The 15,996-nt window shown below is 39.6% G+C and overlaps 1 protein-coding gene across 1 annotated transcript; it reads right to left on the bottom strand.

Annotated features, from left to right (window-relative positions):
* Window positions 1-747: 747 nt before the first annotated feature.
* On the bottom strand, window positions 748-8,710 carry TMEM71 (transmembrane protein 71). The gene is made up of 8 exons (XM_053985795.1): window positions 8,248-8,710; window positions 5,100-5,157; window positions 3,820-4,029; window positions 2,833-3,002; window positions 2,145-2,324; window positions 1,555-1,630; window positions 1,002-1,051; window positions 748-824 (listed from the first exon to the last, which is right to left on the bottom strand). The coding sequence occupies exons 1-8, from the start codon at window positions 8,297-8,299 to the stop codon at window positions 748-750; spliced, it is 873 nt and encodes a 290-aa protein (XP_053841770.1). The 5' UTR covers window positions 8,300-8,710.
* Window positions 8,711-15,996: the final 7,286 nt, after the last annotated feature.

Below are 15,996 nucleotides of genomic sequence, written 5' to 3' on the forward strand. Positions count from 1 at the left end.
TGTTTCTTGCCTTATGTTTCCAACATAAACAATTCAAAGGCTGAGGTCTGCCAGATTATCTTGGTGCCCTTGGCATACACTGATCTCCTGAACCCTGACAGTTTCAGAAACAAAAAAAGATTCTCTTGAGCTTCACTTTCAGCCCATAAAAATTCAGATAAGCACAAACCTTTAGGTCTTAGAAGCATTTTGTATTCTAGACATTTACAATTTTGTGGTGCAAAAAAAGGTGAAAGAATGGTAATTCATAAATCCAGCACATCCATACTTGCTCTCAGCATGAAGGCCTATGTGTGAGGTAATGGTGCATTGGAGAGGCCAAATTACATCAATTCTGTAGTCCCTGGAAGTTGGTGATGTGGTGAGCATCATAATTAGCTGGGTTTTATTTTTTCAAGTTAAAAAAAAAGGCTAGGTCTGGGAATGGACTTCAGTGCAAGGCTTGAAAGTGCACTGCTGGAATCTTAAATTACACTGCTTGGACTGTGTCTGCACCATGTTATGGCATATTAGGTTTACCTCCCTTTTCTGGTACAACATTTATTGCACATTATGAAAAGGCAGGTTTTTGAATTAACAGAAAGTTTCTATGAATACAAATCAGTAACTGGAAAAGCCAAATGCTCCATCAGTAACTTCAGATCCCCCCTTCTATCTTCTGACATGAAAACAACAGGAGGAATCTCCTTCCTCTTCTTAATATAAAATTTCTAAATTCCTCTATACATCACGTGACACTGGAACCACTTACCAAAACTTAGTTGTTTTGGAAAATGCATCAAGACTGAAGAAAGATGACACAGCAGCATCTTGGGACAAAAGAACTGTGAAATTAAAATGCAAAATGCTGTAATGGATTGAAGCATTTGTCCCCATTTGACCATACACTGCTCTTATTAGGATCATTAAGACACAAGGATATACATCCAAGGACAGAATTTGGTCCTCAGATGTGACTTAGTAAAAAAATTATGTTGGAAATAAAGAAATTCTATACTTACAAACTAAAATCATCATCAACAAAGTGGCAGACAGTCCTCCCAGAAAATATCTGAGAACATAACAATACCCAGAAAGGTTAAAAAAAGCCAAGGGATGCATATTGGGTTAAAAGAGGTGAAGCCTGGGTGGGAGGAGGAGGAAGGGCTCTTGCAGATGAACCCTCTGAACTCTGGTAGGTGAACTGTAATTTGAAACTTTAAATTACATAAACTATTGAAGATAATCTCCTGGAAAGAAAGACCTCAGCATTCAGACTGAGAGAAAAACCCACTTAGAAAGACATGGATCCATTCTGATTCTTCTCAGCCTGCCAAAACCCCTGTCAAAGCACACTTGGCAAAGTAGCTTTCATATCTGCATACATATTTCTTATTTTTGTGCCTATCTATATAGCTCAGATATTTGCCTGCATTGACTATCATGTGAAAATACATTTTCACAGTAAGATACATATAACTTTGAAAATGTGACCCTTTATTTAAGTTTTATTCACTAGCTGAAATGAAGCAAGCACTCATGTGAGAAACAGAAAATAAAAGAAATAAAAATTACCTTGTACATACTGAAATGATTAAACACATGATCAGTGCAACCGTCTGAGAAATTACATTTTTCACTGTCCTGGATTCTAAAATAAAAATCAGGAAAATAATGGGTTTTAATGAAAGTAAATATATGACAGGAGGTGTTTGCAAAGGCTACCTTCAGCCTCTGAGACCAGTCTCTTCAGTTGCTTTTAAAGAGAACTTGCCTGGAGTGATTCAAAGCAGAAACCTAATTTTCATGTTCTTGAGTGTCTCTCAGGAGTCTTTTTCCCCCACAACTACAGAAACACTGTGCCCTCCATGCTCTCAGAAAACAAACCGTTCTGCATAATTGCCTGTTTCAGTTTTTGCTCCTATGCCCTTTCCTCCATTTTCCTCTTTACTCGTCTTTTTTTTTTTTTGAAAAATGGGCGAGGGAAAGATGTGAGCAGGGGGTAGTAATCAAATACCAGTTTTATGATTTTGTTACTTTTAATCATTCATTTAAAATATATGTTTTAGTAAATAAATTCTATTCTGCAAGGGGCCAGATCCATTTTTAATGTATTTTCACTTCATTCTAAAAATGAGGCATGCCAGAATAAGAATATAACAAACCTGCATTGCTCGAATTCTCTTCATTTGCATTTATCATAAATGAAGAACAGGATTTTGAAGCACAAAATGGTTCCTCAAAATGAAGAAACTCACCATCTTTGGTGAGAAATGCTCCATTGGATGCTGGAATTTGCCTTTGTGACACTTGGTTATTATATTCAGAAGAAAAGTCTGAATCACCTACAAGAAATGCACATATAACTGAGATTGCACAAAAGAAGAGCTCTGAGATTTTGTATTAATGAATTTAGGAATTAATTACTGAATCACAGGAGAAGTTGCAAATTGTTATGGCTAGGGAATTGGTGGGTTCAAATGTATGCAGGAGAAAATATGCAGAGTAAAGACAAAACTGCACAAAGCATAACAGATAAAGCTATTGAAAGCGCGAGGTGAAAGCAGACAGTGCCAGGAATTAATCACACCAGAATGAATATTCCTGGTGATGACTTTGCATTCAATTTCAGTCAAAAAATGACTTTTTGGCACAGAGATCTTTGCAGACTCATACTCAGTTTTAATGCCAGGAGCTCTGTTTATCCCTTAGAATTCTGTATTTCATTCTATGCTTTACCTGCACACCTTGGCATACAACACCTGCATAACTTCCAGAAAGAGATACCCAATTCACACTAAACACAGACTGCAATGTTGTATCTTGATTACCAGGTATGTAATCCAGGCTTACCAATATCACTGTGACTGGCTTCTAGTTTACTGCATCCATCAGGCCAAGGCTCCTCTACATGGGAGAAATCCATCCTGCTGGGAATGGTGGAGCTGAGCCATGAGCTAGAGGCACTGAGATTGAACAAGCTGTCAAGAGAGCGACGAATTTTCTTCCTTCGCCTGAATACACTAAGAAGAAAAGATATGTTGCCAAGGAACAGAGCTAATTATTCTTTGTTGAGCAGGGACAGAATTCTAAAGCTTGCAGGACTTATGTGAAAGAACCACGTTCTGGGTGCTGCTCCCAGCCCTGTTCTTGACCCTGGGCACGTCACCAGGAATGGCTGCTGCACACCACAATATGTCAGGGAACGTATTAACAGTGGGGCTGATCATGCTGTTGTGATACTGGGTACTGTGGTACCAAGTGATATCACAGCTACTCCTCTCTGATAGTACTGTGAGTGCTACCTGTGATTTTCACTGCTGTATCCTATTTGGGGTAGTCTAAATCCATTGAATTCCAGGTTTTTTGAACTACATTTTACATACCTTTCTAAATTGTCATTCTCCTGAATCATGAGATGTTTCTCCTTGAGTAAGAATTCCAGGATCAGATGTTTTTATTTATTTGTGTGTGTGTGTGTTTTAGACAAAGATATTTATATATATATATATATATATACATTTTTCTTAGTCCTTATTAGAGTAACACCCCAGTGGCAAAATGAGCTGTAGCTCTCTTCTTTTCCTTTATTGGACTCAATTATAGCGACAACTCTGCACTAAAGAGTTTTTAGGTAGTAAGATGTGACTGAAAATCAGGCCATTTCATTCACTACACTCTCTAAAGCAATTGAGATGTTCCCAATCAGAAGTAATGCCGGTCTTATGCCAAGCAAAATGTAGACAGATGCAAAGACACCTCCAGATACACCTCTAGATAAGGCCAGAGATGTGGAGGCAATCGCCAACATGGAGTAAAATCTTCACATAGTTCACTTACCGAACTAAATTCTCTTTATATGTAACACTTGTGTGGGATGGTGTCAGTGTTATGTTGCCCTCTTCATCAGACAGAAAACTGTCTTCTGTCAAAACATAATAACCATTAGAAAGCAGTCGAGGGCTGCGGCGGCATGTAGGAAGGGAGCCTGCCAGAGGATTTGTGGAGCACTCATAGGCAGGATCGTCATCCAAAAAGGCACAAGCACAACTGAAAAGGAGAAGTGAAAGCCTCTAATTTAGAGAAGGTCTGGACAGAGTAAACCCATGATTTAATAGTAATGAATTTACATTTCAAGCTGACGGGGACTGGTAATGACATAGATTTAAAATATGTGGATGTAATGATATTACTCTGTACTAGGGGGTTTCAGCCAGCTGACGTGTGCATCACACATTCCAGAGCTTCAGATTACAGGAGGGATACATGCCAGGGGAGCATTTCCTGAAGCATGGAGCCAGCTTGAGCTCAGAAGTGCTCGGTGTGTTTCTGTGGCAGTGCTCTTGGCCAAGGAGTCCTGCCAGATCTACACAGACCTGGAGCCATCAGAGGCATTCCAGTACCTGGCTTCTCTGAGTTCCTCTACATAGCAGAATCTGGGTGCCCCTGAGCCAGGCAGGATTTACTTGTTTTTTGATAAACTAGCTATACTTGGTGACGATTTAAAGATACGTGACTTTTAATTCTCACAAATCCTAGAATGCCATGCAGCTAGAACAACATGGGATAAAGCCCACGCATTGTGATAGCTCCATCCAGCACTGAAACACAACTGACTTTGGGATTAAATACAGAAAAGCACAGAAAAATATACTCTCTGGTGTTTAAAATAGAAGGGAATAGTGACAGAGGTGAAAGGATCTAAAAGTTGTAGACATTGTACTTAGTTTGACTAAAATTTAATTTATGGTTATACCTTTCCTTTTAACACCTATGAGTTCCAAATTGCCATGTAGTGACATCATGGAAAGAAAGGAAGACACTGGACTGATTTAGTGTCTGACCTGTGTTTCATTAAGAGGTTTAACTACCCCATATGGCATGCCACAGAGAGATATCATAATTTCAGTGTAGGGAAAAGCAGATGGAAGAGAGATACTCCAAAACCCTGTAATTGCAAAGCCAGTGTTTCCAACCTCCACAGCAGTACTTCTGAACTTCCATTTAGAGCAGTAATTAAATTATTATCAGCACTACATTTCTCAGTGGCCCAAAAGGACTTTTACAAAATCTACGCCAAAACAAAAATAAAATTAAACAAGTGTAACTTTCCTTAATACCTTGGAAAAATATGTCTTGAGATGCTGTGTCTATGCTCTTCATTAAATGGTGTTGAACCTGCAGAGGCAAAGGTGAAATAAGAAGGAATTGTTATCATATTCACTGACAGGTAGCTTGTGCATACCAGAAAGATAATTTTAAAAAAAGCTAAAAATAAGGGAAGAATTAGAGGAGACAAAACATATGAAGGCATTGGGGAAAGACTTAGTGTTTATAGGAAACTCATCTCAACCAGAACAACAGAGAATCAGAGCCAACAGAAATCAGATACTTGTACTCTGCCCAGATACAGATACTCTGCCCAGATAACAGACTTGAGAGAAATAATTATGGACACAAATACAATAACTGCAGTAATTTTAAGGTGTTTTACCAGAAATATGCTTCGTGCCAAAGCTAAAACCTGAACTGGCACTAGACACAGAGTAGAATGGAAAGGCCATCATTACCACTACTTTATATTTTTCAGATGAAAATTGCAGACATAGCACAATGAGCACAGGGGTTGCTACAGTGACAAATATTTGACAGTAATATTGTGGCAGGCAACTAAGGAAATAGGATTTGTCTGGATTACTGTGTCTGAAGTGTGCAAAGTGCTGCTAGATGTGCCTCACCTGACAGAATCAATCTTACGAAATGTGAGCAAGGGTTATGCATAAGGAGAATTTATGTCTATTATTACATGAAAAGATAAAAGATATGATCTTTCCCTATATTACCTTGTCTCTCTTGAATCTTTAGAGCTTCAGACTTACAACCCTGTTAGTAAATGCCCATCCTTAACCTCTAGGAGGAGATAGGGCTAAAAGAATTTTATATGTTTATGTTCAGTTATGAGCTGAGACAAAGAAAAGACAGGAAGGTCAGGGTTTCCACTTTGGTAATCTTGTTTAACCTCCTTGGGAGCTCAGTTGGGTGTGAAGGCTGGGTGTGAAGGCTGACTCAGCCTTGGGACCAGGCAAGGTGATGAAAAAAGAGAAGTGAAACCTTTGGGATGTTTTTTACAAATCAGTCCCATTACCCTGGTCCCATACATATTGCTTCTCCTACCCTTTGGAAAAAAAAAATCACTTTACCATGAATGAATTGTGCTCTACTGGCCACAAAAATAACTTGAGGAGGAGAAAATGGAATGATTTTGGTGGGAGGTACAGAGAGATCAAGAAGCATCAGTCAGAATGCCACAGAGCAAGTTGTACAAACAGTAGGATCAGTGGTGTATTTCATAGTTTGGCATGTATTAGAGCTATTTTTAACATACAACTACCCCCTGAAATAATTTCTCTTATTTTAGGCAAAATCATGATTCTTTAATGTGTAAAAAAATCTTATATTCAAAACCAAGAAATGCATTAAAACTGTAGAAGAAAATACAGGAAGGACTCAACAAGCAGTTTGTAGATTTGGATATAAACTAAAACCAGCAAAATCCTAAGTCTTATCAGTCAAAAAAGATCCCCTCCACAAGGTATTTATTTTTATTAAAACTCTGAGAAATGTATCCAAATTTATTTGCTCCTGCAGTTGATGCAACATATGATGTTCCATACATCTTGAAAAGGACCGTTTCATACACCCTAGGGTAACAGGGAATATAGATTATCTGTAAAGTAGTTTAAAAATAAATTGAAGCATGTTTTATTTTGTCCTGTTTGAAAATCAGGATGTGTAAGATAGTATCAGCAATATTGATCAAATTATTAGTTATAATGTATTTTCACTTAGGCAAAAGTAACTGATTCTAGGACAAATTTGTTTGAAAGGGATATATAGAAGTATATGTCAGGATCAGTTATATCTATCACAATTCTTTAATAATCTGAGAGTGAAACTTTCCAGCAACTGAAACCCACTGCACACAGCTGTATTGCAGGCAATTCTTTCAGTTATGATAATAAAAAGTAGCAACATCTAAACAAGAATAACATTTAGGAGTGGCAGCTTTCCTATGGGGTAGTGTTTTCACTAGAAAGTGTTGACACATACTGATCACAGTGGCAGAACAAACCACAGTCCTTCTGTTCCTCATTTGAATTCTCTCATAACTTTGCAAGGTATGTCACGGCAGGATGTTTATTTGCCACTCTCCAGAGAAATAAAATTTAAGATAAAATAGAGTATATTCATCTATTTATAAAGGAAAGTGAGCAATATACACATGCAGATGTACTACTGGGGAGGAGAGGCATTTCCCTCTTTTCAAGAAGAGCTAATAAACAGCTGTAACTTGCTTTTAAACTATTTTAAGTAACGATAATATCAAGCTTCTCTGAACAGTCATAGAACAGGCAGTCCAACAGATTTTTTGCTGATTGTGATCAGGAAAATTTTTGGCTCATGCATAATGAAGAGAGTTCTTGAAAATAATTTAATCAGTGATGGAGAAAACATGGAAACATTATGTTGTAGACAATGCTGCACAGTGTTCTGCTTTTGTTTAATATTCAGTCCTATTTCTGTGCTATTAATAGCGTGAGAAGCTATAGTAATGACATGACAAAACAAAGCTTCTCAACCACCACAGTACAATGGAGCAGTGGTATTGCATCTGAAATCCACAAAATGAGCCATCAACACAGCATGTCTAAACTATGGCATGAGAAAAAGCCAACAGCTCTATTAAATCTCACTAAAAGCGAATCTGAGGTGAATGTGGCAACATTTTATGTCAAGAATCCAAATAAAAATTTAAGGCAACAACCCCCTTTGGATTTCAAAACACACAAAAGTTCATGTTGTAATATAAACAAAAAGTCATTGTCCAAACCAGTCAGTTTTAACTGTCTTTCCCTCCAAAAAAATCAAATTAGTGTCTAAGCCAATGATGCCTTCCGTGTACAATCTAAATATTTACATTAGTACCTACCAACATATAATGCTAACTCTTAAAATACCTGAAACCCAGGCAACCAGTTTTATTCTATTTTATCTACCAAACACAAGTGTCTACAAAGAGTTTTATTTGTTCACACATATCCGTTGTTTTTGAAGAGCAGTTTTGTCTTTTCTCCCTGCAGGTAATGGTAGCAACATCTACAAACCCACAAAAGTTCCTGAAGAACAGCACAAAAATGAATCCAAAGCTTAGCTATTCCTCAGCTGACAAATATATTAAGAGATAAATAAGTCTAAAATCCTTCAAACCTGGAAAATCCATTTCACAATTAACACATGCGTGCAAAAATTTTCTCTTCATCAGCCCGAGAGCCCGTGGCACGGCTGGTGGAGGCTGTTCCTTGAGCAGCTTCCCGGGAGAGCTCAGCCCTGGCTCTTCGCAAAGGCAGGTCTAGCAAGTCTCTGTTTCCTTTTGAAAACAGCCTGTGCAATCAGCGGCACCGAGCCCGAATGAGGTCACATTTCCTGCAAAGTGGCTTCACATCAGAGGCATTCGTTCTGAAGAGCAAACCGAAGATAAAGATTAGCCCAGTGAACGCTCCTGCCGGCTGTTGCAAAAGAGAAGAACCACTACAAATAACGTCTCGCTCCAATGATCGTACACAGAACAAAGACAGAATATTTTCTCATCAGTGACACAGAGTTCTGTTTCAGATTTGCTTTTCTACCTCGCACAGAAAACTTTCAAGTTGTGTATACAAATCATTAAATTTGTTGAAATACTTGTGAGCCTGACAGGCTTTGATGTAAGAAAATGATCCAGTTACCAAAAAAAATAATAACAATACATTTTACAAAAGCACTATTGTACAGAAGATACATTTGGTCAGAGTTCAGAGCTATGTTTCACAGCTAAAAACATTACTGCAAATATATGCCATGCAATGTTAGTATAAACTCCATAGAAAGGAGAAAGGAATAAAGCCATTTGTAAACATAGTCATTGCTGCATGCTAAATGTTTCATACTCTGTAAGGTATCCATTCATCATACCTTAAAGTATAAAAAATCAAATCAAATCCACATAAGAGAAATGGAGCCTGAATAAGATATCCTGGCAATCAAAGGATTTGGCTACAGAACTAATACATACAAAAGTAATATAAATCAGCTGCTTGAAACTGAATTGTACAGCCTTAGGGGGTAACACTTCGTCTCCAAATAGACAAAATGATCTAGTAGTTTTCTCTCCTGATGTCTGTATGTATCACTAATAAAAAAATAAAACCATAAGTCTAGTAAAATAGGATTGATTTTATGATAGCTTGTGGGTTTTTTTCTGCTTGGAGAAGGAAAAATATTTCTTCCATTGACAAAAAGAATGTAAAAACCTCACCTCCCAGAAAAGGTAACAAAATTAGGAATTAGGCAATTAGGATGTTGCAAAACACCTTCTGTTTGTGAGTTAAGCTAAAATGAACATTTTATGATTCTTTTGGTCAAACATGAAAATAGGGATATAGTCCATCTACACATCAATTCTTTTAATTCAGTGGAATCATGTCAATGAGGAAATTAAGTCCAGCACTATTTCCATGGATGCATGGGCTTCATCACAGCAGCATTTCCCTGGCCACCCTGCCTCTACAGGCAATGAATTTAAATTCCCAATGATCTTTAAAACTAGGTCACTTACAGAAGAATTTCTGTACACACAGGTATTTAATCCTTGGGCATATTTTTGGTTTCTCTTCTTATTCTTCTCACCGGGAAGCAGTTAATTCCAAGCTTGAACTGCTTTTCTGAAGGACATTGGTATTCCATGTTTGTATAGTTAAAATATATTTTGTCTATGTCCAGGCTTGGAGGTGTTTTCTTTTTTAATCACTGCTATTTGTATCTGAAACTCACTGTTCCACAAGCTTTTGATGCATAAACTTTGTGCATTGGTGAATGTTTTATAGGTGAGTGCTAGACTATAGTTAATACACACACACACAAGGGTTTATATACAGCTTTTTTTTTTTCTTCACCCTGTAGCTCCTCAAATTTCCCACTTCACCACACGCCCTATCTCAACAATAATCAGGCTTCAAATTTTGCAAAATGAGTACACCAACAAGCTTATTTGCAGTAGTTTTATGCCTGTGGCACGCATTACCATTCAACCCACAAAAGGAAGGAAATTAGAAATTACGATACTAAATACCACCCATCTTTGTACACTTCTCCCAGGCCCACTCTGCTTTTGATGCAACAAATTGTGCAAGGTCTGACAGTCCAAGAGAGGTGGGGCTGGGGCACCTCCATGTCTGGGGTCCCACCAGCATTGAGCCTGAGCAGCACCCCCGGGAGGGACATGCAGAGTGCTTTTATAACCACGTTGCACACACAGCTGGCAACGCGGGCTGCAGCCACAAACAGAGAGAGCACCCCCACAGCACCAAGAGCCTCATCCTTCTTACCCCTCTTGCTGAACTGTGTAGGGGTCCTCTAGTGAGAATGTGCAGATACACACATCTGTACACATCCCTCCAGCAGCTGGGCTCAGGAACTCTGCCCAACAGCTGCCCCTACATCCCAGTCTCACCAGTTGCATGCACCCGGACATTTGAGCCCTCAGCCCACAGCCCAGTTGGTGGTGCAGACCATCACACACACAGGTACAGTTGGCTGGGATTCCCCAGGTCCTCAGCAGCCCACAGAGAGTCCATCCCAGCCCACGGGTGTGCCATGCTCCAGGTAGCAGCTCCTTCCAATCCCAAGGTGCTCTGGTGTTAACTCATCTGGGTGGGTTCCATGCCTGGCCACATGGGCTGAGAGTTCTCTGGGACAGCCCTGGGAAAGGCCCAACAAAGTGTCCCTTCCTCGGAAATCTTAATTCAGGTTCCCACCTGCCTTTGTGCCCCCAGGCTCCTCTGGCTGATCAGAAAGGCTTTTGATGGGCTGATGGCTCCTGGAATGGGAACAGCTGGGTGCAGGGAATTCTCTGGGCTCCTCCCCCCACTGTTGTCCCTCTGTGTTCCTCTGTGAGTGTGCAGATGAGCTTTTAGCACAACTCAATGCGGTGTACTCTTATGCTAAACACACAATTTTCAGGAAGGGTATTTTCCTGGTAGAGTGAATTGGTGGAGAGAATGGAGTGCTTATTGATTGAATATAATTGAGAGTAATGCGATGCTCCTGTAACTCTCTTTGAACCTCCTGGAAACCTGACAACCTTTAACTGTCCACCAGCTTCAGTAATCATCATCAAATGAGGCCATTTTTCCTATATCACAGGTCTGTGTCAATTTATTATTTTCAATTGGTTATATAGTACTCAAAAGTAAAAAAATATATTCTGAGATATCTGAAAATTAATTGAAAAATTTTTAAAAATCCAGCAGGGGAGGAAGGGCTGGTCATGAGAATCTCTGAGTAGCTTCACTGGGTCAAAATGAAGGTCTATGAAACTGTCCTTGCCTGCAGTCTTGCTGCAGGGCAAACCAAGACCCATTTTCATTCACCTTTGTGAATGGTAATGTTTTAAGCTAAGTACATTTCTTTATGCAGCAGAAACACTTAAGCAATATTTGAAGAACTCTGGTAATTAAAAAAAAAAAAAATCTCACAAACCTATACATTTTATTTCAATTTCAAGAAAAGGCTGATCTTGCATTAAGTTAGCATTTCAGTGCAGGTTACAGAATTGTCACATCATATATGACTTTAATAACCTTATCAGGTCAGCTGTATGAACAAAGATTAATTAGCCTGAACAAAGATTAATTTGCCTTGAAGTGGAACAAATCCATTTTTAATGTTATCAGATGGAAATCCCATCATACTCTATCACAGACTTTCTGAGTTTCAGGATTGATTTTTGCTCCCAAATTCATTATTTTAGCTTAATTGTTCCTGCAAAACAGGCAAAAAAGGGCATTTCTTGTTTGCATGATGGAGTACAATGAATAGACCTGTAAAATTTAGAATTAGCTCTGAGCTTGCTGATACATCCATGCTACTTAGATCTCAAGAGCTTACCTCCAATAATGCTACATCAGCTACCTCTGTATTATACCACAGACACAGTCCAGATAGACAAAAAAAAAACGTTTAAAAAGGATCTAAATCAAGTAAGCCTGTGATGTACAATGATATTTCTCTGTACAAAGCCATGACCAATCTATGTCATATCTCATTGCTTCTTGATCATATGGTACCAGAGAGAAATTTCCTTGGTATCAGAACCTGATGTAGACATGGGAAAATGCCACATCATGATACAAGAGCAGTGTAAAGATAGGCATGGGGAAAATACAAGAAGTGTTTCCATTAGAATCTATAACTCCCCCACTGTGCATGTGAAAACACTGCTTTAAAACCTATTTTCCGTGCATCTGAAAACACTGCTTTAAAACCTATTTTATCAGAGGAAGAAAACAAAAGGAAGAGGTTCAAATCCACCAGCCAAAGTAGAATTTAGTCAAGGTTTCTAACAGAACTCAGGTCAGTCCTCATTAGAGTTCTTCATAAATTTCCTCACAAGATCTGACCATTACTGAACAAGAAGGTAGGAACACTAAAAAAAGCAACAAACACACAGATCTGTACTAAAAGCTGTCTGACTCAATTTTATAAAGGATGACAAAAGTTCATGAGTCAGCACACTGCTGTGACTACAAGTAGCCTGGGCAGAGTCAGCTGTTGGCTAGTTGTGCTCCAGCAGCATCTGATTTGCAGAGAATAGAAATATTAATGCACAGATCACTGGGCTGAGCACAGAATGAGTGGGAACAGGTTTGAGGTGATGTATGAATGGTGTACACCCATGGTTCCTAAGCTCACAGGTCGTCACACTTCCAGCACACATCTACATGACACATTTTAGGACACACAGACTGAGAGGGAAAGGACAGGGACTAAAGCAGGTAGGACAGCATGGGGGTACTGCTGACTCTCAGCTCTAAGTGTTAACACTCATCACTATGTGACCAACCCAGGAATAACCCATAAGATATGGAGAAGACTCAATTGCCCATATTCCTATCTCCCATGTCACTGTAGTTAGTGCTGGACACACCACCTGCATAGCAGCCTCTGGGTGCTTAAAAGCTGAACAGGCCACATAGATACACAGGGCTTTAGGGACCTTCACGGTGCTCTAACTAGACACATAAAATCTCATCTTTGGTTGGGGGTTCTCTTGTGACATTTTGAGTCCCAAAATAAAAATTAATATTCCTCTGGAGGTGGCCATGCACTGCTGCCCACTGTACCTGGGAACCTGGGTGGTTTCTGTGACAGCCCTGATGTGATTTACATGGAACAGAGGGTCTTGTACTGATGTAGGTCTTGTACTGATGTACAGTGAAGACTTTTGGCCAACACATGATTGTAAACAATCATAACATGCTTTATATATACTGAAAATCTGTAGCTGAGAGATGCTGGTCCCACTGGTTCCTGAGACTACAGTAGTGACAAAACTGATGATTTGGTATCATGGTAATTTCTATAATAAATCCTACTGAGTGAGGCATAAATGAAGACCAGTAACAACTGAAGTGATACTCTAATAATGTTCTTTAAAATGCTTATCTTTACACAGCAACCTTATCAATTACCTCTCTGTAGTCTGACATTGACTGAGTCCCTTTCTGCCTGTATACCAGTATTTAAGCAAAGTCTAAATTTGCGAGGCTTATACTGAGGGTCCACAGGCCTTTCTGGTATTGTTTGCAATTTTTCTGGCCGTGCCCATGCCCAACTCACATTTCCAGCTAGATCCAAAGTGATATCCTGGACTACTTCAATGGCTAGGGAAAGGCAACAACACAGGCAGCCTCAGTATCTAGTGGAAAACCATGCACATGAGAGGCAGAGTGGTTTTACAGCCTGGATAATATCCAGCATTGCATAAAGATCAAGGATTTGAATGTGGCCTACAAGGCAATTAAGGACAGAGAGCAGAACTCTGATAGCCTTCCAGGAACCTGCCCATGTGACACCAGCACAGACCCAATGGCCAAGTACCAAGAAACAAGTGACTCCTACCATGAGCATGTGCTCCAGTGAGCAAATACATTACAGGCATTTTACAGGCAGGGCTGGGCATAAAGGGCTAATCTCACAATCAACAACCATCCTTCAACCCCGGAGGACACCTAAGTTTACATGGGAACACAGAGGAAAATATCACACTAGTTTTACAAAGTGATTGGTATTGCCTGCTGACAGAAGTGATGTGCATTTTTCATTCTCACTCCTGGACTCCACCAGGTTAGACATGTGATTTTTGGAATTCTGTTTTCCTTCAGCACAAGTTGTAAATTCTGTCCACTCAGAGGTCAGCTCTTAGAAATGCAGACCATGAAAATCTTCCCACTGGGATATGTTTGTAAGTTAAGTGCTCTGTTGATCCACCAGAAAGTGTATGCTGCATTTCAGTCTCAGATGGAAATAATCTAGGAAATCAGTGCATAGAGCAGGTATTATTACTACAGCTTTTGTTCAGCACTGCTCTCATCAAGGCTTTAAAGGATATTCCAATCTACAGAATCTCCTCTAAAACCAAAACACTCTCCAAGACATATAGCTGCAATATGAAAGGCAGAAGTGACATTGCACAGCACTGCTTCTGAGGCAAAAGCACAATTACATCTCAAGAGGTCTAACATTCATTGCAAAACAATATTCATAGTGTGGTGAATGTTCCATGTGCCCCCAAGAAATATCAAATGATACATAGAAAGTGGTTTAGTGAGGCTGTAACATGACACAGCAGAGCTGCCTGCATCCAAAACAGAGAGCTGCTCCCTCCCAGCAATGCAGAGCATCAGGAGGTACCACTCTAGTGAGCAGCAACTTCTGCCTCAAGGCTTCCTTTAACCCCATCAAATGTCAATGTTTGCTCTTCCTTTTCTTTCTTTTTGTGGATTTGGGACCCTTTCACTAATGTCAGAATGACCTGCTAAATGCAAATTTCATTACCCACCTGGATTTACCAGGTCTCACTCCTTAGCATTCTCACCTTACTGTACTTCACCCTTAAAATACTGCCAGTAGGGAACCTTACTTCTGCTTTACAGCTTCATGCCACCTCTCCAGCAATGCAGTGAAACAGCACCTGTGGGCAAACAGCCGGTTCTCTGAGAGAAACACTGACAGAATTAAAGGCACTCTGCAAAGAACCAGTGAGCAATTCAGTAAAAAAATGTCCAGTTTCTGTATCTTTCAAAACAAGAAAAAGATGGGGTTGATGTCCCAAACTCACAGGGTTACTAATTTGTATGGTGTCCATGGCAATGGGTGTTAGTGACTTTCTTTTTTCATACAAGGCCAGTTGGTTCAAAACTCATTCACTTTAGGGTATTTCCCAGCATCTGGAAAATTTAGGGCTTTAAAAGGAAAGAGAAGTGTTCGGTGAGATAATGGAAATCTTCACAGGAGGGAGTAATTTCTGGAGAGGAGGGAGTTTCTGGGATGAAAGAAGAAGAAAGGCAGAGAAACTGAAGAGAGGGCCATAAGAGCTTGATGCCAGATATGGAGCCAAAATAGACCAAGGAAGTGGCAGGAGAAGGACAGACGATGGAACAGAGCCAGGCCACATCCCAGCTGCCTGTGCAGATGGATAGAGCAGGGCAGAGGTGCTGCTGCACATTTGCCAGACTGAAGAAGCTGTGCAGACACCATTTGAATACAAGTACCAGCAGTAATTTTAAATACACCTCTCTACTATAATAAGGGTAAAAACAACAATGAAGTTTTATTCTATTGACTGTCACCTCACAATTGCAATATCTGACATTTAAAGTAGTTCTTTTATGACCTAACCCAATCGCCCACAAGAAAAAACAAAGGACAAAATAAACAAACTGATGTCTGGGTTTCTCACCATAATATCTTTCCTTTCCCAGGTGTTTGATCATTCTCCCAGACCTTTCCTTAACCCTTTCAGTTTTTGGATGGGTTTTCTAAACAGTCAGTTATTAAAATAACAACATACTGGTGCCAAGTGCAGCGATAATGTCATCTCTCTACTCCTACTCTGTGTTTCCATGTGCATGTGCTTTG

The sequence above is a fragment of the Vidua macroura genome, chromosome 1 (assembly GCF_024509145.1).
Source record: "Vidua macroura isolate BioBank_ID:100142 chromosome 1, ASM2450914v1, whole genome shotgun sequence".
NCBI lineage: Eukaryota > Metazoa > Chordata > Aves > Passeriformes > Viduidae > Vidua > Vidua macroura.